Source organism: Dermacentor variabilis, chromosome 11 (genome assembly GCF_050947875.1).
Source record: "Dermacentor variabilis isolate Ectoservices chromosome 11, ASM5094787v1, whole genome shotgun sequence".
In the NCBI taxonomy this organism is placed as follows: domain Eukaryota; kingdom Metazoa; phylum Arthropoda; class Arachnida; order Ixodida; family Ixodidae; genus Dermacentor; species Dermacentor variabilis.
The window spans coordinates 13640143-13664642 of record NC_134578.1 but is presented as its reverse complement, the minus strand read 5'-3'; the positions used below and the strand labels follow the sequence as shown (position 1 = coordinate 13664642).

The following is a 24500-nucleotide window of genomic DNA, read 5'->3' as shown; positions in this document are numbered from 1 at the left end:
TTAACACTGTCGGAGTGGAGAAAAAAAGGGGGGTATGTTTGTGAAGTGCGGGAAGGCAGGCACGTGGTAGAGGTGGATGGGGGATGGGAGAGCTTAGAAAAACATATATAGTATGGACGAGAAGAAAGGAGGTTAACTGAGGGGCCCGACTTTTATTATTCATATCATAAGAAGCCAACAAATAAGGACACCAAGGACAACACAGGGGAAATTACTTGTATATATATATATATATATATATATATATATATATATATATATATATATATATATATATATATATATATATATATATATATAGTTTCTTCATAGTGCATTACGCAGGGCCTGACGTAACATATGCAGGAAAGAGTCGACGAACTTTTTGGAAGACATATTTACTTAACAGTTTCGGCTCGTGGAACAGCCTGTACTTTGACGAAGGCTGGTCAGCCAGCCGAAAAGTTTATGTAAATATGTCTTCGCAAAGATTCGTCGTCCTTTTCCCGCATATATATATATATATATATATATATATATATATATATATATATATATATATATATATATATATATATAGGGTGCCCAGCTTTCATGCACCAATATTTAAAGATATGCAAATGCCACGTATCTGGACAGTGACGTGCCGTCGCTTGGTGATACTCAGATTGTTTTTTCCATTCTGCCTAATACCATAATTAGTCTTAATTTTCTCGAATGATCTAATCAGATGAAAAGTGTCAATGAGAAAATTGTAGAGCAAAACGGAAAACTCCCGATACGGTTTTCTGTGGCTCATTACGTGCTACGTAAGTGTTTTTCCAAGCGCGAAAGAAGCCCGCGAATGCACGCAGAAGTGTCGCGAGATTTGGGAGCTTGAGACACTTTGCGTGTCTTCGCGGGCTCCTTTCACGGTTGGGAAATCACTGTTATGTGGAACATAATGATCAGCAGATATCTGTATCGGGAGTTTTCCTTTTTGCTCTACAGTTTTCTCATTGACACTTTTCATCCGATTACATAATTGGAGAAGCTTAATTAAGAGTTATGCTTAGAACGACAGAAAGCGGGGCTAGTTGGTAAGGATTCACTATGCAAAAAATGAATGCAAAAATAATCTGAGTATCTCCAAGCGACGGCAAACGGCATCACCTTGGATCTATCCACACATGGATATTTTTACACCTTGGTGCATGATACCCGGACAGCCTGTATATATATATATATATATATATATATATATATATATATATATATATATATATATATATATATATATATATATATAGGGGGAGAGAGAGAGAGAGAGACGTAGCTGCACTGGAAGAGTAGCTTTGACGGAAACACCTAGAACACGTGGCGTTTCTGGATCCACCTAATCCAACTGACGTAGTAGACGGCGAACTAAGCAGGAGAAGAAAAAGATGCATAAAGGAAGATATGCTTATGCATATGGGAGAAGAAGTGGCCTCGGCCACTTCTTGCCAGGGCTGGCCAGGACTACCAGGACGTACCAGGACTGACCAGGACTTGGCTTGCGCCATTAAACCTGACACATCATCAGTGATTATTGCAGGCCGCTGGAGCAGGCCATCGTCCTGCGCTAGGCGTAAAAGAGCAGATGTCCATTATCAGATGACAACGCTTATCTGACCGAACAAATAAATACAGTGCGAGTGCGCGAACGCATAGACATGTATTAATTAATTGATTAATTAACTCGCTGCCTATTAACTTACAGCAGGAGGCTTACAGCAACAACAAGATCCAAGTGAGAAAATCCTGTGCATCGAGGGGTGCCGATATAAAAATATACTTTCTCCTTAATAGAACATCGTGGATAAAGGGTTACAATATTGCTCATCAACGTAGCCTCTCAAGTCAAAGCGTACCGTCACATTTTTACCGAAATTTTAAGCTTTCGTTATGTGTGCCGTGCGTGCTATGCGAAACTAATTTGACCCTAAGTTCAGGCACTTTTTTTTTCTTATCCCATCTGTAATGCTTCTAGAATTTATCTTGCTCATTTACGTTTCTTGTTCCTTAGCAACGGTTGCTGTCATATCAAAAATGAGTCGTGTGCTTGCACGATAGGCCATCTACATGACCGTATCGCTGGACGCTGCGTTTTGCTGCTACCAGTATTTGCGTTCCCTAGGCATTTCACCGAGGGCAGCACCCGCGTGTTAGCCGAAATAAGAAAAAAAACTGGTAATTTACGTGCCAAAACCACAATGTGATCACGGCTCACGCTGTATTGGGGATGTGTGGATTAATTTGGACCACCGGTGTACGTTAACGTGAGCCTAAATACAAGTATACTCGTGCGTCGTTGCATCCGGCCCTCATCGTAATGCGGCCGCCGCGCTCGGGGATCGAACCCGAGACCTGCAGCTTAACAGTACGCAATGACATAATAACGGAACTGCATTGCCGCATCGGAGCGGAGAACGGTTGCATTGAATTGAATTCTGGGGTTTTGCGTGCCAAAACTCACGATTTCCTTATGAGGCACGCCGTGGAGGTGGGTCTCCGGATTAATTTTGATCACCGCGGGGAGTCCTTAACGCGCTCCCTTGTGAACCGGACACGGGAGCCTTTGCGTTTAGCATCCCTGTCGAAATGCGGCCGCCGCGGCTGGGATTCGATCCCGCGACCTCCTGCAGAAGTTAGCGCGACGCTACAGCCGGTAAGCCACCGTGGCGAGTCGCGGAGAACGGTGAGAGGAAATGAAACAGAGGAAAGGAAGAGGGAACGTAGCCTGAAAGGACGTTAGGAATTAAGTAATGGGCAGAAAAGAAAAATATGTGAAGAAATGAATGAAGGAAGGAAGATGCAAGGAAGACGCAAGGAAAGATCAGAATGTAATCGAAGGAAGAAGAAATCGAAGGAACAAAAACAAGAGAAGGAACCCTGCAAGAAAGAAAAGAGGAAGAATAGAGGGAGGAAGACAGAAAAACATAGAGAGTAATGAAGGAACGAGGGTTGGAAGAAGAAGCAATAAATAAATGAAAGAAGGAATCAAGACTGAAAGAAAGAGAAAAGAGTAACGAATGAAGACTGCGAGAAAGCGGAGCGGGAAGAACGACATGTTTTGCTGTTTCTGATGTGTTCTCAAGGAATCTTAAATATCGAGCGAGGAAAAAATGTGAGAAAGAGAGAGAGAGAACGAAATTTCTGAGCAGAGCGTGGGCGTTGAAAAGCATTCCGGTACATTCGGTTCTGCCGGCGTCGTCTCCTACTGCTCCGCTAGTTTGTTTGACGTGGCACCTTTTTTTTTGTTATTGCGTCGCTTTCTGTTTCGTTCGCTCCTCTTTGGCCACGAAAGCTGTCGCCAGCGGGGCGTTCTCTCGGTCTCTCAGAATGCGCCAACAGCTCGCGCCTCGCGGACTTCCAGCTGCTCCGCTTCGAATGCACGCAGTGCACGGGCAAAGTCGTATTCTTTTGAAATAGTTTCTCGCGGTCAAAGCGCGCACGCGCGCGCTTTATTTGCACTGAAAAGGTGCTGCGGGCGATCATTCGCGCGTCTGAGAACGCGATAAAGCGGCCCTATTTATGGCACTGCAGATACCAGAAAGATAAAGAAAAAAAAAACGGAAACAGATAGGAAAGCTCTAGGCGGAAAGCATGTTCGGCGAGACCTCGCGGTGGTTCGGATAGGAGACGGGCGTGCGTTATTTCTATTTGCAGTCGACGTGGAACTCGTATTAAATGCAGTGGCATTTATATAAGCCCGCTTTCAGCTATTCTTGCTGGTGCTGTAGCAGTCTGGCGCGCCTCCTTTGCAATGTCGTTTTGTCTCCTTTCTTTTTTGTCAAAAAAAAGACGCTTGCTATCGTCTAACCGTGTTGACAGTTCTCTGGGGATTCGGATTCCTCACTGGCGCGTGAGATGCCCGGTAAAATCCAGAAGTGTGGAGCTGCTAGCAGGAGTATTACATGACGTTCAATAGACTATTTGCGAAAAAGTGTATTGAGGCAACGAAAAGTGTAAACAAAAATGGCTAAATAAAATAAACATTTTATGGTGACGCAGCGAGAGGGTATAGTGTAGATGACAGACTCACAGACATGTCTGTCATGTTCTCTTTTCTCCATTTTTGCGCCGCGCCTTCAGTTCTTCATGAATATCTCATGCGCCATGGCGCACATGTTTGTGACGTGGCCAAATTAAATGTTTGGTTCCTATGTAAAACTGCGGTCAAGATACTAGAATACTCAATAACGCTCTCCTGAAGAAATGTCAGGTATTTTAAAGCAGAATAATAATTTATCTATATATTCATTTCTTTTGTTTACTTGCTGACTTGTTTATTTATTGAACATTATTTTACCCACAGAGGAACCCCTTTAAAATGGTCGTGACATTTATGTTTCCTTGTCCTTTATGTGAACGTGAGAAAACATACTTTGTGTCTACCGTATGTTTACTCATCCTTTCGTACAACTCAAGGAAACGAGCTTTATCTCTTCCTGTAGGATGTGTCCTTTGTGTTCACGGCAGGATGTTACCTCTGCGTGCGCTCTGCGTTACCTAGCTGTGTACTCTCTCGAGTGCACATCCAGGTAACATAGAGTACACCCAGTGATTATCTTTTAACACGTGCTACAGATATATCATCTATCTGAAATATGTATTAACTACTGGTGCACCCAAGAAAAAAATGGGGGGGGGGTCGCCTGCCTCCTCCCTCCTTATCTATCTTGGCAGCATCCGATACATTGACGGCCACGCAGTCTTAGATTGCAAGGCTAAAGGCAAGGATTATTTCGTCTGTCTCAGGCCCGGTTACACACACACATTGCTAAAGAGACGTGTGCAACTGTCTCGTGCAATTTCTGAGTAAACCTCAATGGAATTTCTTTACATGTTCAAGATGCTTGAGCATACACGCGTGAAAATACGTAGTCTTAAACATACACACACTTGACGTTGATGGACAGTCTACGAAAGGACTGTGGTGCATTAATATATCCATTACCAAGGACTAGAGAACCATCAGAATAGTGTTTTACTAAGTTAGTTGGCTCATAGCTAAGTCGGGTTTTGAACAGCTTAACTGAATAACGAAATACTTACTAAGATAGACAAGGACGTCTTTGTACTAGCATCTCAGAGTTGCTTGTACAGCGACGTCTCTGTATGTCTTCCTTATTCCTTTGTTTTTCAGTTCACCTGTTCAGAACTAGTATTCACTAAAGGACGGTGAAGAACGTAAAATGAAGAAGGAAATAGGAAAGCCCATTTTCTGGAAATGTGAAATTCTAGACAAGAAGCTGGAGGGGAAAGTAGTTGTGAAAAATAAGTAGGGGCAAAAACGTGAAACAGAAGAATTGGCGGCGCATTCATCCTTTGGAGACTATTGGCCATTTTAATTCAATTAACAATTCATCTTATAAAGAGCGCGTCATTATCGATGGTTTGTTTTATATGAGGATTATTATGAAAAGTATCACATGTATAGTGACAGAGAGAGAGAGAGAGAGAGAAAACATTTATTTATCATAAGTTGGGCGACTTCCTCGCAGGGTGGAGCCCTTAGTTCAAGGCCCCATTGGCTCGCGCCACTCCGCGTGCCCGCCGGATCAGCCGTCGCTGCTCTTGCAGGTCTGAGCTGGTCAGCGCAGTCTCCCAGGAGGAAGGGGAAGGTGGAGGAATAGAGGAGTAGCCCGGAGGCTGTGGGCACTCCCAGGTGCAATGATATACTGTGGGCTTTGCTCCAAAATTAGGGACAGTATGAGGGATATTGTGTGGGGTGGAAGAGGTGAAGATAAAAGAGGCAGGGAAATGAATTAGTTTGAAGCTGTCGCCACACGACGGCATCTTCTCGATTAAGGGAATAATGTGGCGGCAGGAAGTGTCTCCTGGTATCTCTGTAATATTGTAGAGTTTCAGTGTAGTTCAGTGGTTCTGTCGGTGCGTCGTCTGGGTTGGACAGCTCTTCCAATGGCGCCCGGTTAGCGAGCTCTCGGGCTACCGCATTAGCGCGTTCATTACCATGGAGAGAGGTGTGTCCAGGTGTCCAGACGATACGCGCCCTGTGTAACGCTGTGGGGTGTAATGATGTAAGGATGCGGTGTGTGTAGGGTGTCACCCTCCCTTGTGCCAAAGTCCTGCAGGCGGTCTGATAATCAGTGTCCACTGTGATAGGTCTATCCGGCGCCGGCATGGTTGAAGCGTGTACGATGGCTAGGGCAATAGCAGCCTCTTCCGCCGTGCCACTTTCCACAGTGTTGAGCGTGGCCGAAGCTCTCAGAATGTCTGCACTATCTAGTACGACCAGACATAGGGCACGTTTCTGTGGGTAGCGGGCCACGTCGGTGTATAGGACTGGAGTGTTTGATTTGTCATCGCCAAATAGGTGAGCCAGGGCTTGCACTCTTGCCTTTCGTCGACCTTTATGACGGTCAGGGTGCATATTCCGGGGAATTGGGGCCACGCGAATGAGCCTCTAGTGACAGAGGCTCATTGAAGAGCAGACGTACCCAGTGTCACATATCCAGTCACCAAAACTGGCGTGAAAGAGGTTCGTCAAAGAGCGGAGAGGTTCGTCACGTACACAGTGACCCTAGTTAACCCGACGGTTAGCTTTGAACGCGGTGTCCTCAGCATAGCAGCGTAGCCATGGAATACGTAGTGACGCAGGTTGCGCGTGGACACACACACACACACACACACACACACACACACACACACACACACACACACACACACACACACACACACACACACACACACACACACACACACACACACACACACACACACACACACACACACACACACACACACACACACACACACACACACACACACACACACACACACACACACACACACACACACACACACACACACACACACACACACACACACACACACACACACACACACACACACACACACACACACACACACACACACACACACACACACACACACACACACACACACACACACACACACACACACACACACACACACACACACACACACACACACACACACACACACACACACACACACACACACACACACACACACACACACACACACACACACACACACACACACACACACACACACACACACACACACACACACACACACACACACACACACACACACACACACACACACACACACACACACACACACACACACACACACACACACACACACACACACACACACACACACACACACACACACACACACACACACACACACACACACACACACACACACACACACACACACACACACACACACACACACACACACACACACACACACACACACACACACACACACACACACACACACACACACACACACACACACACACACACACACACACACACACACACACACACACACACACACACACACACACACACACACACACACACACACACACACACACACACACACACACACACACACACACACACACACACACACACACACACACACACACACACACACACACACACACACACACACACACACACACACACACACACACACACACACACACACACACACACACACACGCGCGCGCGCGCGCGCGCACGCACACGCACACGCATCGCAAATTGCGTTCCCAAAGAAAGGTAGTCGCGTTGAAGAGTTTAAGGTCCTTAACTTTATATTACTGGATGCTTCCTGAAAGAGTAACGCAGTCGAACGTATACCAGCGAGATTAAACGGGAAGCGACAGCCTTACGAAAGCAGCGAGCACGCCAGACACTTCCGCCGTGCTCGGCGTCACCGCCTTGATTTGGTAGGAATGCCACCGAGAAAAAAAAAATAGTTTGTAACATTCTTCACTCGCCGACAACTGAAATCAGCAGGCTCCATGTACGGCATTTCCTTTCTTTTTTAAACGAACATATTTGCTATTGCGAACGAATCGGAAATAGCACCCTAGTTTGTCAGTCGAATCAGCCTGCACGTTTACGAAATGTTTCTCCTGCAACTGTTCGCTTTACACTGTCAAGGTGCATTCCGCGATGAATGTGTTGATGCGACACTGATACTGCTTGAATGCAAATGCTTCTGGTTTGGGATCTCTCGGAACGATTGCATTTGAACGCGACAAGGGGACTGTGCCGGAATCTCATTTTGGAAGGTAAAGAAAACATATTGCAAACCCCTTCTCTTCAATGTCATGCACCACTCTGTTCTAGCAACAACTTCGCGCCGGTATTTATGTTCAGGGGACGTTGAGGCTATTTGTTCATCTACTTCGTTCCAGAGCTTCCCTGAACGTGCTGGCTTCATTTTTGCGCGCCGCGTGGTATCCGTGCGCTAAACATTGGACGGCTACAAGCAGCAGTAGATGAAGTACCTGCATTTCATTAAGTAGAAGATGCTGAACATTAGAACTTGCTATCTGAAAAAGTAGTCCCAGTAAAGGGTTAAATAAAACCCACGCATATTTTTTCTTTCAATGTGCCATCATCTCAACGCCCACATTATTTTGATTCTTCTCATAACATTCTTTAAGTTTAAGCTTTCACGATGGAAGAAAAAAAACAAGAAACGTAACAGTGGTGTTACCACCGAGCACTTTGCTGAGCTACAAAAACAAAGCCCCAAGTTGCCCTAGCAAGCACTTTAGTTTTCCAGGAATTGCGGGCTCCACGCCACCGCGTGCTTTGCCTTACGATGAATTGCCGGCTGACACCGATCGCTGCAGTTGACGTTCTACGCGTGAACCTTCTTCCTGAACTGTTTCTTCAGATTTTTTTTCTCTACTACGTCTGCTCTTTGCTGCAGCGAATTCTTCTAGGGGTATACGCCGAACGTCGGATGCCTTAAAAATCAAGTCGAAACAGGAGAAAATGCTCTCCAGTTACGGTGATTGATCGCTCCTGATAACGCCATTGCCTATCTATGAATTGCACATACTCGCAGCGGCCCATATGTCTCCGGGTTTCAGAAAGTCAAGGCCATGGTTGTTGAGCAAGCGCGTAGGCGAGACATCGTCTGGATGTCTATGCTAGTACAGAAGTGGCGCTATAGGTTCTTCTCCGCTGCTTCTTTTTTCCCTGAACTCTCCGAAAGAATCTGGGGCAACACAATCAGCAGCTAACCTGAGGTGAGTCGTGTGTTACACAACCCTGGAAAAGGATTGAGCGAAATGAGATTCGAACGACAGGTAGGTTGACCAGAACGGAAACGCATCAATGGTTTGATACCCTAGTGACCTGATATAGTAACTATTATGTTGGAACGTTTTCTGTCAACAGCCGGTATACAGAGACTGTACTCTCTACGCCTTCTAGTCCTGGGGGTTTCCGTTTTGAGAATTTGTGTGCAAGATGTATGAGATTCAATGCCAACTGTGCAGTCTACACACCTCAACAAAAATGAGCTGCTCTGCTCAACGGAGAGTGGAGAGTTTGCATCGTTCAGCGAGAGCCAGCCGTATACAAATGCATGGAATTTCTTTGAAACGTATAAATACATGCGTGGCAGCATCGTCTGCTCTCCGCAGCAGACGTACTGCTTTCTCGGCAGGACGGAGGAGCGGTTCGCCATTTGCGCAATGAAGATTCAGCGACTGCTGAGATTATTTTTAAGATTTTGCAGTGGTTGTGCAACATTGGGCAGCTCTCAAGCCGGCTACGCACTGACATTTGCGAAAGATAACCGCGACACATACTGCGCGATATTTTCTGCCGCCTGAAATATTATTTTGTCAGCTGTAAGGCACCTCGCACGTTGGGCGTTTTCGAAACTTTCTTTTCCATCTTGATGGAACTTATAAGCACTCGTTCACTGTTCTGTTTTCTTTTTGTACAAACTGAGTTGTACGCGTTTAGGTTGTATAGTTTTCTATAAACATGACCAGAAGAGGGAGGTCGGAAGCTAGTGTCTACGTGAGCTGAAACTATGACGGTTCAGCCAGCATGTGAACGATATGGGTAGCATGTGGATTTCTCTAGACGTCGTAATTGTTGCGTCAAACGGCATTGTCATTTTGCAAATTGGTTATTTTCAACAATACGTTTCGCTATAAATACGCGCACTCAATATACATATACACTTGTGTTGATTGATACTCGTTGCCTTGCCGTGGTTGGCAAACTGCGATTACTTGGAAATTTATTTAGTGCGAGCGCGACAAAGATCCAAACTACACGTGCACGATGAATAGAGAAACCCACGTGCTACCCACGATTCCAACGGTAGAAGAATGGTCGCAGCGCCAGATTTCTCTCTAGGAATTAACCTTAGTACAAACCTTCATAATCTTGGTAAGCGAATTTATTTAAATACATAACGGCACAATTCTTTTTCGTTCGTTGTTCGCAGGCCTCCGGTGCAAGATACCATGAGGGGCCATTCCTCCAGAGGCCGATGCCCGCCGAGTCGTTGAATCGAGGCGGCAAGGGCCCGCAAGTCCTGCACGGCCGAGACTGAAAAATATATAAAAGGAGCGAACCATGGAATGGAATGCCACGCCGACCACAGATGGCTCACCCTGGGACGTCGCCGGCGAGCTGGTGGAACCCAACGCATGGACCAGTCCCGTTCAAGTGGCGCTCGCCGCTCTGCTGGTCTTCCTTCTCTCTCCCGTCGTCCTCTGCAGCAACGCCCTTCTCCTTCTCTCCATGTACCGCTTCAAGAGACTCCGAACTCCCAGCAACCTTTTCCTGGTCGCTCTCTTTAGCGCCGACTTCGGCATCGGTCTCCTACTTCCGCCGGGACTCTACTTCGAGTTCTCCCGGCCCGGAATCCGCTGTTCCGCACTCTGTCTTCTCCCCTACTGCCTGTTCGTGCAGTTCAGCGGCGTGGCCATGCTCAGCTCGGCGGCCGTGGCGCTAGACCGCTGCACTTCCCTGGCCCTACCGCTCACCTACAACAACCTCATCACCCACCGAACGGCCGGACGCACTGTGCTAGCAATCTGGGCCTACGCCATCCTGGTTTCCGGTACGCCTCTGCTCACTTTGCCGCCGCTCAAATCGCCGTGCAGCTTCAAGCTCGTGTCCATCCCCGTCCGTATCTTCCTCTTGTGCGCCCTCTACCTGCCATGTCTTGCCGTAATGACCAGCAGCTATGTCTACGTCTACGTCGTGGCCCGAAGGCACGCCAGGGCCATCTACTCGGTGGAGGGCAACTTGCGGACGGCGCTGCCTCCCGATCGCCACTACGGCTGGACCCTGACTCTGACTGTGGCCACGTTCGCGATGCTCTGGACGCCCGTGGTCGCCTTCATGGTCCTCGAGGCGGCGTCCGAAGAGCCGTACGACCAGAAGACCACCTTCTACCTGGGTCTCGGAGGCCTAGGAGCCAGCGCAGTGGACCCGCTCCTGTACGGCTTCCGGAACTCCGAGTTCCGGGCCGCCCTTCTGCGCATGCTCAAGGAACTGCTTCCTCGGATGTCCGCCGACTTCCTGGGGGAGAGTCCCAGCGCTCTCCATCGGAGTCGGTGCGGTACGGCGTCGACGCTGAGGCCCGCCGGTGCGAGCACGACGTTGCCGCCGCTCGAAACGGACTGCTCGGCGTGCACCAGGACACTGATCATGATGGATCTGAGGCCTGTCAGTTACGTGTGAAAGGAGTGCGTGCGCCTGGGAGGCGCTATTCGCTCGCATTTCGCTTCAGACTTGCGTGAAGTGCGTGACTGTGTGGGACACCTTCTGGACACTCAAGGCCAACACGCCCTAAGCTGAGGCGTCACGTGTTAAACGTTGCCACATTGCAGACCTCCGAAGTGGCCACAAACGTGAAACGCGGAAAAAGAAATCACGTGTTCGCGAAAACCATACGATTCGACTTAGTACACTACGTTCTGAAATATTTTAGGCCGATGGTTTCAGGAAGTAACTTGGTCACGCAACGGTAATCGTTATCAATGTTACGTGCGTTTCCTTTCTTTAACACGGTGCTTCCGGTAGTTCACTGTCGGAAGCGCTATCGAGCGCTGAGACTCGCATGGTATTGCTGCACGATTAGATCATCAGGTTTTTAGTGCCTCGCAGCCGCGTGGTATACGCCATCTGTAGAGGAGGGCCCCGACCTAATTTTGCCCACTTGCGGTTCGTTAAAGTGCACCCTGTACGTTTCGCACAAATCAGAGTGCGGAAACCACAGCCAGGAATCGAACCCTCGACCTCGTGCTCAGCAGCACAATGCCATAGTCACTGAGTCATCACACTGGGGGCGCATTCCTGAAATTGCTAGGCACGCCGCATAAAGCGAAACGCACAAAAGCATTATACCGATAACTGCTGAGCGACAAGTTTACGCCCTCAGATGTGTGGATTTGTAGTGCGTGGTAATTCTAACGGCAAATTCACCCTACAAGTTTCCAGCTTGTCTCGAACTGGCCGTCGGCTGTTTGCAGAAGTCGGAGTGAGCCATGTTTCCGACACATAGTTCTATACGAATCGGATGGTTCTAACGCATATGGGCTTTCCAGTTATAAAACACTGCCGGATGGTCACCTATGTAATTTGCTTGTTTCTTTTAATTGTGATTATTGTTGACAGGATTTTAAAGAAAAGCTTTATGTGACACTGGCAACTGCTCGTCGCGTGGCAAACAAAATGCAATCACAAAATATGTTGAAACACACTGCTTTCAGCATATACGCGTGATTTCGATGGTTCGAGAATTTAGGCCTTGTGCTGTCTAGAAGGCAAGCGTATGTGTTATGCCCAGTGAAGACCTATGCTGCCTTCGTCTTGTAGTCGTCATTGCTGTCCAAGCACAAGAACTCTGAGCGACCAAACTGCGCTGTGGCTCGTTTGGAGCGTCGATCGCAAGATCGCACTTGGTTGTGAGCGTGCAATGAACTCAAAGAGAGCACGCGGTGTGACACCGGAGTCACTCGACGTTTGATGAGTGAATGAGTGCTGGCAGTGCCAGATGCGTTCAACCGGGGTGTCAGTCCGAATGCGCACGGGACTATCTGCGCACGTCAGTGAATGTGAAACGTTTTTAACGTGTACATAATTTGCCATTTAACTTTCATTTGTGTAGAGAAGGATGCTGTCAACTCGAAGCCAAAGAAAGCAGAACAGGAATTGTGCGATACCGAAAATAGCCATAGGAAGGATCCAATGTTCTTGTAACGGCTCTGCGTTGTATGAAAAAAAAAGCTACACTGCCTGGTTTTTAACAATCACATGCAGTATTAGAAAACACAAACCGCAGGCACGGCATGACTAGGCAGTTTTATTTTCTAACACTTTGAGGAATGCCGGAACACGAGGGACGCGCACATTAGCGGCAGCGCTCGTGGCACCTTCTTGTTACACTGACATTGAGATGAGCACACATAACTATAATTGCGTAGACCATGCTTTGTCTATGTTTTGATAAAGAGACGTCAGCCGGAAAATCAATAGCGTACAGTGGACTTTTTCATCTTATGCAAGAATGTCTACGCAGCGCAAAATTGTTTGTAAAGCATTGAGGTTAAAAAAACTGTCACAAGGTGACGCCACGAGCTCTGCTACTGTCATTGACGTCACCGGTGTCCATGTATTCGGTAAACAGCAATGCATTTCCTAGCGGCATAAAGCCATGTATTTACTCCTGCATTGCCTGACTTGGATACGTGGCTTGGAAGCTAATGTACGATGTTCGCCAAAAGTATGCAGAACACTTATTTGTGTTGCTGTAGATCCTGATGATGCGAATAATAATGATAGTAAAGAGGAACAAAATACAACCCACGTACTTTGCCCCCACTCGCGGATGTACTCAAACGTTTGAGGTTACCACAAGCCAATACACAAACAAACAAAAATCTCGAACGTGAACTGAGGATGGTAACGTGAGCAAGCAAACATTTACGAGAATGACGCCAGACAGCAAGTAAATGCCACATAGATAAAAGATGTCGCATAGAGCACACCGACTGTAAAAGAGACGACATAGGCCGGAGCACACTTCTAATTTCTAATTTATTGCCTAGAACTACCTTATAAGAAAATAGATAGTATATACATCCGCCACATGTTAAGGTGGACAAGAAATAACATTCAATCGAGTGTCCACCGGAGTATGATAAAGCTGACTTTCCATAAAAATAAATGTATCGCTCTGTCATCAATTCTGTCTCCTAAATGTATTTGTCTAACATTGTCTGCTCCCTTTAAATTACCCTCTGTGGCAGGTTCTCTCTCCTGTAAATTAATTTCCATTACATGGTCATCGTACGTGTCCGCTATTCTGCACCTCAATACTGGTCCAAAGCATGCACAAGCTAGCTCAGAAAGATTGTTTTAATAAATATTTATGAGGAATTCGGTAACACCGAGTAGGACAAGCTGTGCTGAAGCTGACTGTTCGGTGGTCTGTTTAGCGTTTATAAAAGAATTATTATCAAAAGATGTAAAACATCCACGTTTGGTAGCAGAAAGTTGGATGGTGTGACAATAGGAGGAAGAGTTCTTCATTATAAGCTTGCCGATGTGAGTGCATGCCAGTGGTGCCTGGAGAGCCCTAAATGAGACTTTTCTAGTAGTCTATATTATCCTTGGACTGATAATGAGAGTTACACGCCTGCATTGAGGCCTCTGAAACGTTTGAGCTGTTTAGAGCGCAAAATACTACTGTGGCACTTCCTTATTCGAGCTAAAAACTTTTGGCGAAGACTGTAGTTTTGCACAGAAACAACACCAATCGCAAGTGAAACAGCAGCATGCGAGGTTAACAAGCTCATGAGCCTTGCACCTACAATGTGGCCATTGTAGCGCAGCTCAGCTGTACTTGTAAGCGCACTGTAAGCACGCTGATAGAAGCATGCAGGACAGAACGCTATACTTCAACATCAAGTTGAAGTCTAGCGTTCTGTGCTATGTGCTTTTTGCTGTCGTCCGATATCTTTTTCGCGATAGTTAATGGTGTCTTAAGTCTGTAATTAGCAACTAGCCCAACTGTCTTCTCTGAACGAGCGGTAGTGAAATTACGTGTCTGCTACACGGCTTGAGAGAAAGTATGACGTTTTGTTACCACCTTACTACACTAATTTGCTGTATAAGGTCAAGTGCCGACACAGTGGCAAAGCAATGGCGTTTCTAGCAGGAACTCCGCTCTTTGGAAAAAAACCCTATTTTTAGGCAAACATCACCTGGGCTTCGAAATGTGTAACTATTTCGAGGAGTCAGCAAAAACTTGAAACGCCTGCCACAGTACCACCTTCAGCATTTGACACTAAATCGTGAATGATGGGTTTCCTCAGTTCTAATTTCGTTGTCAATGAAAGCGACGTTAGCCATCCATATTCAGCATTAACAATGAAATAACGCTCGAAACGTTTGAAGAAAATTCTGTTATAACGAAGGATTTGCACCGAAGAGCTCACAAAGTCTGAAGTAGATTTCGAGCAGATACAATCGTCTAAAGCCTAAAGTCTAATTTATGGTTACCTAGAACTTCTGAAAAGTGTGAGAACAGTATTAAACGCATCTTTACTGGCTTTGATGTATTGCGCTACATCTGCGATGGCTTTTCTTTTAGTCGAAAAATCCTGCAGTCTGTGAGAATAACTCCGATGTTACGAAAGTACAAGATTTGACATCATTTGACATTAGCAGATGCGTGCTTGAAAATTAAGTTGAAGACAATGCAATTCCTTCGGTCGGCTACCTAATGGTGTTTGACGTACAGCGGGCTCGTACGTTACGTGGCCACAAAGCGTAAACGACCAAATTTGTAGCGGCTGTTCCTACTGTACCTGAAGTGTCAACGTAACTCTTGACGCTTGAAAGAGTTCGAGCAGTTATTTTGGACATAAAAAAAATACAGTGGTGCTGAGGTGACAAACGAAAAGCCACCTGCTTGACAGAGTCCACAACCCTTCAAGGAAACTCCGTGACAGTATGCAAAGGAATTGCGAGGGCACATAGTAATACTGCTGTGAGTCGGCAGTAAAATAGAGAAATGCAGTAACGAGAGTCGGCGGCAGATGTAAATCAAAAGAAAAGGCCAAACAACAGAGGAAATACTCCATAGCATTCATGGCAATGCTATTGGGATATAAAGGCATTCAACTACCCAGCTTTACTATACAATGCTTTTTAAATAACGGACGCAGTTCGTGATGTGGATCACTGCGTGTTAGCGAATGACCAGAGCCATTACACAGTCTTCCCAGGCGCCTAGTATTCTGCGGTGTATATATGTATATATATATAGGTATGTGTCAACTACACGAAATGCGTGTCTTAAAACCAGTGGCGATCAGGACTCGTTTCTCAGCTTTCGCTGACGTCAAAGCAATGTCTCTGTCAATAATCGTCGTCGATCCTCAGGCGCTCTTTATTCATTTATGTTTGCTTTCTAACCACACTTTTTCGTTATCACGAATGTAAAAGGTTCTACAAAAGTGTTTTCGTGCTCCTATACATGATGTTCCTTGTGTTGGCGTTTCATAGTTCGTGGTATGTTTCCAAATGTTTGCTTTTTCTGGGAGTCACTGGAACTGCCTCTTGTGTCCCATCGTTGTGGACAAGTAAGCTGTTACGTTACTGTGACGTTGCAGCATCATGGCAAGTACAGCGAGATCCTTTTCTCTCTAGCATCATTCAAAGTGTCCCAGGCATCTTGACATTCGATTACAATATGATGAGTCGTCTCCGCTTTATTGTTTTTCTGCAGCAAAACCTTGCCTCAACCTGTAGGTCTTTGTCTTCAGGCAGCCAGCTCGGGCCTCAGACGAGCAAATCACTGCCCTTTGTGTTATCGTATAAATATTCCTTCCAGATTTTTTTTGCTAGGTGTCTGTAAAACTCCACGTAATTTTTGTTTCGACGCATAATAACTTACAGTACGTTGCGTCGTGGCAGAGTGGTCCAAGCTCAACTATAACCTCCAATTACTAGTTACAAATTTTGACAGAAAGTCCGCATGTGAACTAAAGCGTAGAAAACGTGGGGCAGGGGTGACGACTTCAGTTCCGTTTCTGCCCATTCAGCCAATCGGCGCGCGCTGCGAGTGTCTCTGGGGGTTGGCACAGAATGCCGTCTGCGGCCCGGAAGGGAATGGAAACTGATGTTACGCTTTTTCGTATGCAGAGTGTGTCAACCGCGAAGTGTCAATATAGCGCGTCCGATGCAAAGTTGCATATAGGTGATTTGGATCGCACTAGCTGCGGTACTGCCAGGTTCGGGTGCCGTAAGCTGATTCCTCATATCGGTGGTGGTCGGAGCGAATTGTTCCTTGCTTTCTTTTACGGATTTCACAAGCGTTGGGAGTTGACACCTTTCAACTTTCTGCGAGGCTTGTTTTCGTAACATAAAGGGTCCGAAGGCAACTTATATTTCCTCAGTGAGAAACATGCGAAACGCATAACTGCTTAAACAGAACATTCATCTCAAATGTGTTAAACACGACTAGTTTTAATGACTGCTATAATCATACGTTGATAAACATCCTGAATCTTTACGCAAAGTTTGATAATTAGCCGAAGAAATTTCGGCTTTTTTTCCGGCTCACCCTTTTTCAACTTGTATCCAGTGGTGAAAATAAAAATAGTTATGATGATGATGATGATGAAAATTAGCAGTAAACTTTTTCAAATTATGAGAGGTTTAAATTTGAATCTTACTAAGGACAAATGCCAAAATACAGAAGACTGCATGTGTTAACGGCGTCCAAAGCGGGAAGATAAAATTTTTAGTAGTTTCGTAGTTTTGCAGAATCGGGTTTTGTAGCTTTCTGCTAGCTTGAAGAAATAGCCAAGTTGCTCATGTGAAGTGGGGGCAGGAGTTCCGGAGAGTAGCGTTGCAAAAGTCAAATTGTACAGTATAATACCCAATAATTTTCACTCTTGCAACAATCACCAGCATTGCAATTTTTCGCTCGCGTGCAGCAAATTCATATTTCGTTCAGCTTTTGCTAAATAAAGCGTTCCTCCTTTTCACATAAGCTTGATTTGAAGGTTCCACGCTGCAAATGCTTAAGATTTTATTTTTATTGCGGACACTCCAAGCGCATTTCTGCCGTCGCCGTCGCCGTGATGTTACCTATAAAGTGCAAACACGATAACATCGTCGCTGCGTGCCGTACGCTGTATGTGCGAGGGAAAGCTTGCGAATGTCAGCCGACGATAGCGGCTCGATCTTGGGTGCACCAAGGAAAAAAGGCGGGACGGCAACGCCCCCTCTTCTGTCGCGAGCGAGGCGAGGGGGGAAGGGAGGGACGGGGATCTACTCCGGCGGTTGCTGGTTACGGCGCGGCCGCCGTATCTCAAAAGCCATCTGCGAGGTGGGAAACGTGCGCGCCCGCGCGTAGGCCTCATCTTCAAAGCGATTTGCGATGTTGAGAAAGTGCACCTAGTGCCGGTTGCTTCGTATGCGCTGTGCTTTCAACATTTCGTTCGCGTTGACGGTGAGAGACCGCACGAAGGTCAATTCGCTCGCTGCTGCTGCCGAGATTCCTCACTGCAGCGTTCTGACAGCGGGTTTCTGTGGTCATCCAGCGAGATGTTTTCACGTTTTCCTGTGCGCGCGCGGCATCTTACTTGTTAATTTACTTAGTAAGTGAGTGTTTACAAGTTTGTACGGCTGATAAAACTACTATCCTTACTTCGTATGACTTTTAAAGATGTCTACTAAGTTGTTATCGCAATGCACGCTTCGCCTTTCGGAATAAACTGCGATTTTTTTTCCATACTGAAGCTACCCACTGCGCGCAACAGTTAATATTGTCAGCACTCACGCCTCCTAACGTGCAGTTGTAGCGTAAACTCAGAGCAAGCGTAATTATTTTAGACAAGAGCTTGATCACATGGCACCATTCGCTGCTCGCTATACTTGCCTACCACCGATCTCCTTACCTAACGTATTAAACCTACCATTTGTACTCCGGTTCTCGTTTCCAGTTTATGGTCGTGCGTTTCCACAGTACACCTTTCGTCTCGTCATTTGTTACTGACTTTTGTGCGACCTGTGCGTGTCTAACAGCTTTGATTGCCAGAATTCATCGTTTGAGTGATCTTGCACATTATTCTCGAGATTCGGGTCTGCCCAAGTTCATGCTTTCTTCTGGCGCATTGTAAAAAATGCCGGAGACATAAAAACAGGGACAAACGAGCTACAGCAACCAAGTAGACTTTTTCATCGCCCTTTTGAATCCCTGAGTTCTCACATTAATGACGGGTACCGCCTAACACAAAACGGCACCAACGGGCACAAAGACTGACCCCGTGAAAAAGTCGCATGTGCCCCATAACCCATATAAACATAAGCTGATGGCATGGAAAACCCGTATGTTCCCATATGCCATATGGGACCGCATATATATGAGACATGTTTCATATATAGCCACATGCAGTGGTGTAGCCAGGTAGTGGTGCATCGGGAACATGCCCCAAACCACTCCCCCTCCCCTTTCAAAATAATTTATTTCGTTAGAATGCAGCCTTACCAGCCCACCACGTCTTCCTCCCCTTCTCGGCACCGGTCAAGAAGTTGCCCCCCCCACCACGAAAAATATTTCTGGCTACGTCACTGGACACGTCTTTTCATATATGGGAACATGCGGCTTTTATGTGGGATTCTAAGTCTGTATAATCACACGTAACATGCCCTATGTGATATATGAGAACACGTGGCTTTTGATATGAGATTTATATGTTTATATAACGACATGGAACGTATAAGACGCGTGCCAAATGTTGTAAGGGGACATACGGATTTTTATGCCAGATACCCATATGTTCATAAGAATTATTGGATATAGTGCATATGGTATTTTTTCTGGTATTTTGTGCATATTTTTTCTTTTAAAAAATGTGATAGTGTTCAGTACAACTTTGTTCGACACATTCCCACGTATGGCAACAATTAAGGTTTCTTGCAGGGTCAGTTGTGTCCTTGCGCTTGGCCTTGTGAACGTAAGCGGACACTATTCATCACTCAGGGCATTGAGCACATGTTCAGTAGTCCAATAATATAACAAAATGGGTGCCAAGGGAGATAAACGAAGTTCAAGGCAGAAGTAGAGGGTGTGATGTGGAATGGTGAGATTGAAACGTCTGACAAAAGAGCAAAGTAATTGTAGATCGCTGGGTAATTGCACATTGTTTTTGTTCTCCAGATGTCCCAAGTAGATTGGTGACGGCGACGGGTGAAGTGTTCCTGGTATTTCTTGTACCACGTGTATGCAAACGGACACTGCAAACCCTGTAGTGACCACAGTGCCACATGAACGAATATTAGAACAATTTTTAATGGCTATCTCTGGCTATGGGGAGTGAAATTGCATGAAAAACAAAATAATAACATTTGAATAAAATTTCACTTGATACAATTATTAATTAGTTACTTATTGGTCTGGCGAACTTCTGAACTATGTATAACTGAAAACCCGCTCTTCACGTATCGAAAAGCACTCTTACAGGCTACGCGTTAAATTTCTTGGGCATAAATAATTTTGACGTATCAACTCATGTTAACATAATAGATACGTACGTTTGGCATTACACGGTTAACTACACAAAATTTTTATAAAAATTTAAAGTAAGTGAATGTGGCCTGATAGGATGCACCTACGGTATCGCTGACGGATCAGTCTTTTCACCATAGGAGGCTTTGTACGCCAGCAAGAGCGCGAGGACGACGTCTCCCTGAATTTTACGGATGAGCTTCCCATGACGTCAGAGATTTCGAGAGCTACTGCTCAGTTCTGGTCTATCTTTAGCTATGAAGAGGTGCATTACCTGTAGCAGTCAAAAGCGAGCTAAGACAGGAAACTTTGATGCGCTTTTCGAGCACAAAAGGGTCCAGCCCGAATACGCCCAAATAGCCTGAAATCTGTGAAGTGACATTGACGTCATCGGTGGCGAAATGTATCTGGAGCCAAATGAAAAGTAACTGAGCTATGTGCTTTATATGACGCAGAGGACTGTCAAACTGTCACAAATAAATCCAATCGTGCCTATTAGCACTCTTTTAAAGTTAACGAAATAGCATTGAAAGAGTATTTCAGGAGTCTAGAAGCATCTAACGTCTTTCCTTGGTGCCCGATCATAACTAGTTTCCCCGATTTGTGTGTTCTCACGTTTACGCGAAAGCACTGCTTACGGTAAACTCTGAATTGCACAATTTTTTTTGTCACATCGTTGCTACACTGATGCTGGTCAGGTTAGTTTACGTCGTTCGTGCGCTTCGTATTCAGACTGAGAACATTATTTTACGCTTACAAATCTCATGTTCCAACGCATGTAATATTTTCTTTCAATCATAGTCTGCGCAAGGAGCACGTGCGCTGCTGCGTACTTGTTTCGGTAAACAGGTGCGTTTTTTTAACAAGCGAACGTTACAGCCAAAGGAACAAATCTGTGGGCAAGATTTTTTTTTAATTACGAGGTTTTACGTGCCACAAGCGCGACCTCATTGTGAGGCATGCCGTAATGGGGAACTCCGGAAATTTAGACCCCCTGGGGTTCTACAAGGTGCACCTAAATCTCAGTGCACGGGCGTTTTCGCATTTTGCCCCCATCGAAATGCGGCTGCCGTGGCCGAGATTCGATCCCGCGACCTCGTACTTAGCAGACCACCAACACCATAGCCACTAAGCAACCACGGCGGGTTACCACGCTTTCTGTTATGGGTTCCAGCGAAAGTGTTCCCACTATAGCACATCTCGAGACAGTAAAATGCATAATGTGTATTTCTGCTCGTTTACGTTACAAAACAATTGTCTGCTGTGACAGGGGCATCTGGTTAAAAATATTTGCTTATAGCCACCCATAATGCCCGATCAGTGGAGTTTTATTCTGCAAGAGATGTTCAACTACTTAAAGCCATGCGCACAACCGAAGGTGGAAAAAACCGCGACAAACTTATTAGTAGCTTCACACTTCAGGTTATGATGCTGCACTTTTTTAAGGCACAAAGGTGAAATCAACGAGCAGAGAACAGCATAAACACACAGTATAAACGCTATATTTATAAGAAACATTCTGAAAGGCATGAAATGTCCTGAAATGTGCCCAACTTGTGGTAGCATTCTTTCTATGACATTTCTACGTGTTGCTACGTCATATTGAAACAACACTTTGAGAAGCAAATGTATAATGAGAAAAGTTAACTGTTGATGTGAAAAAGATGTTGCCCTCGGGGACTTGGTATTTTATACATTCAGAAGTGATAGACTGTTAATTATTGTAAGATTGTTGTGTTAAATGCAGTTCGAAAATCTTTCTGTGTAGACAATTCTATCAAAGACGGTTAAATTTCCTGCAGAAAATATTTTATGCACACATTTCTAGCGTTTTTGTGCGCCCTACCAAGAAAGAAGTTTTTCATATTGTTCAATACAATGCCTGTTGTGATCTGATGATACGGTGCAAATTTTTTTCGCATAGGCCTTAAACTGACTAGGCAGAATATTTTGACACATATTAAGCTTGTTATATTTTAACATATCGCACATCAACAAAATTATTCTTGCCTGACGGATATTATATTTTAAAAATTAGGAAACTTGAAGTTCACAACTTGAATTTCGCAACAGAAAAGAATAATAAAATATATTCTAATAGGTATTCCCGCAACAAAGCTGTATATGTATAGCTGAACCAGTGCAAAGTTACGGCAAAGGATAACGCGAGTTGGCTGTTGAAGGTGGATATTTTATTGTGCACATGCTGCCGTTGTTTGCTACACTAGTAATTCTTAACGCTTCCGCAAGTTGAAACTATCCCCCCCCCCCTCGGTGCTTTCAGTTCTTTACTGAAGCCAGAGTTGTCTGTAGATGGTGGGTATAAGGATGAGATTTAAGGCATTTGCCTACATATTTTGGTAAAAATAACTTACTTAAATCTATCTTAGAAATGACGCAATTGTGATGGACTTGATTAGAAAGAATACAGAATGACCAAGTGATAGGTTGTTTTCAACGGCAGAATAATAAATAAAGGTGTGCTGCAATTTCTTGATGCGGGAGAGTGAATTTTTGTGTTGCGTATGAGGGGTTTTTCACTTACAGCGCAATACCAGCCTTTCATGTGTTCAACGTTAAAGTGTTAACGTATATTTCACCCTTTAACCTTTGTGATGTGGCGTTGCAGAGTGACTTCTTAGCAGTTTCGTGCACTTGTAAAGGTTCATTGTTCTGTCTGGCTTGATAACGCATGAGTTCGCAAGATGCGAGACTGAGAGTGGTTAAAAATGTGTCTCGTCAATAAGACTTTTCTTCGTGTTCCCGAACGAGCTGTTGAAATGGAACCAACACTTTTTGTCGAAGGAAAATAAATGTTGTCACCGTGCTTCCTTTCTCAAACAGTGTGTGGAAATTTTATTCGACTTCACAATCACATGTTTTCCCTTGAGATTTTATTTCTTCTTTCTTTTTTTTTACCGATGCAACTAGGTGAAAGACACGTCACCTGGTTTACTGCGGTTTTATGTAGCTTTAGTGTGGTGTACGAAAGCCCGTTGCCCACGATATAAAACGGCGGGTCGAAATGTGCACATGCGCCGAAGGTTATACGGAAATTAAGTAGTAGGGTGACGTGATTTCCTTGCTGCTCCTTTTTTATGCTAAAGCAGCATGAAGTGTTCTGGTTGGCTCTCGTCGAAACTAAGACGTTTTGGTGTCAATGGTTTTACTCACGTTGCGGGTATCGCATGGCTTTCGTAACTATGGTAATAATAGGACTATTTTCAATGCAACTCACTTCGACTAGTATTCGACCCTTGCTGCTCGCGCTTCATTGATATGCCCCGAAAATAATAATTTTTAACTATGTTGGTAAACAAATTAGCAATAAAATGAATTGCTTAGTTTTATGTCGCTTTGCTGACAAATTTCTGGCAATGTTCTGCCATTCTTAGAAACTTCAACTGTTGCTTTTCTGCGGGGCGGAGCAAGGTTTAACAAAAGACGTCACCATGGCAACGAAAGTGATTTGACTTTTTGTCTGTCAGGTGGCGCCAAACCAGTTCGCGTTGGCGATCCGGAAAGCTCTACTAAAAGTCTCGTCGCGAAATTGTAGCTACAGAAGTAACCTTTTTCTTGGACTATGGTTCGTTGATACTTAATAAACCCATTGTAGCATAGATAAAACTAACACAAAGAACACGTGACCAGACACCGCAGGCGCTACTGTGTTCGGTCTTCTGTTATATGTGTTCGTATTATTTGCGTTACAATTGGCTCAGTTCCGGGGACGTCAACCGACAGCTTGGTGGACTGCGCGGAGAACACCAAGCAGGCCCAGGGCCTTACTTGAGCCCTATCCCTCAGCCACGTCCCCCTTTACCCTTCCCCCTTTCAGTAAAGTTTATCACCACCACCTCCCAAAGATGTTTTTTCGGGGTTATGTAACTTGGGCGAAGGTGTAGGTGTATACCGTGTGTTTTATTTTAACGTAAAAATTTCTTTTAAAGGTCGCCTATGTCGTTTAGAACAAGTATATTTATTGAGCTGGAATGCACGAAGAGGTACACACTACTTACACTGAAAATCAACATTCATAATTCGCCGATTACCAAAACTTCCCCAGCTAGCGTTTCAACTAATTACTTTATCGCACCAATTGC

At 45.2% G+C, this 24500-nt stretch overlaps 1 protein-coding gene across 1 annotated transcript in view; it reads left to right on the top strand.

Annotated features, from left to right (window-relative positions):
• Positions 1-23238, top strand: part of LOC142564733 (adenosine receptor A2b-like) — a 158707-nt gene extending 135469 nt beyond the window's left edge. Inside the window, exon 2 of the mRNA XM_075675873.1 lies at positions 10306-23238. Coding sequence (XP_075531988.1) covers positions 10437-11552 — 1116 coding nt within the window. The 5' untranslated portion in view covers positions 10306-10436 and the 3' untranslated portion in view covers positions 11553-23238. The remainder of the gene's footprint in view (positions 1-10305) is intronic.
• Positions 23239-24500: the final 1262 nt, after the last annotated feature.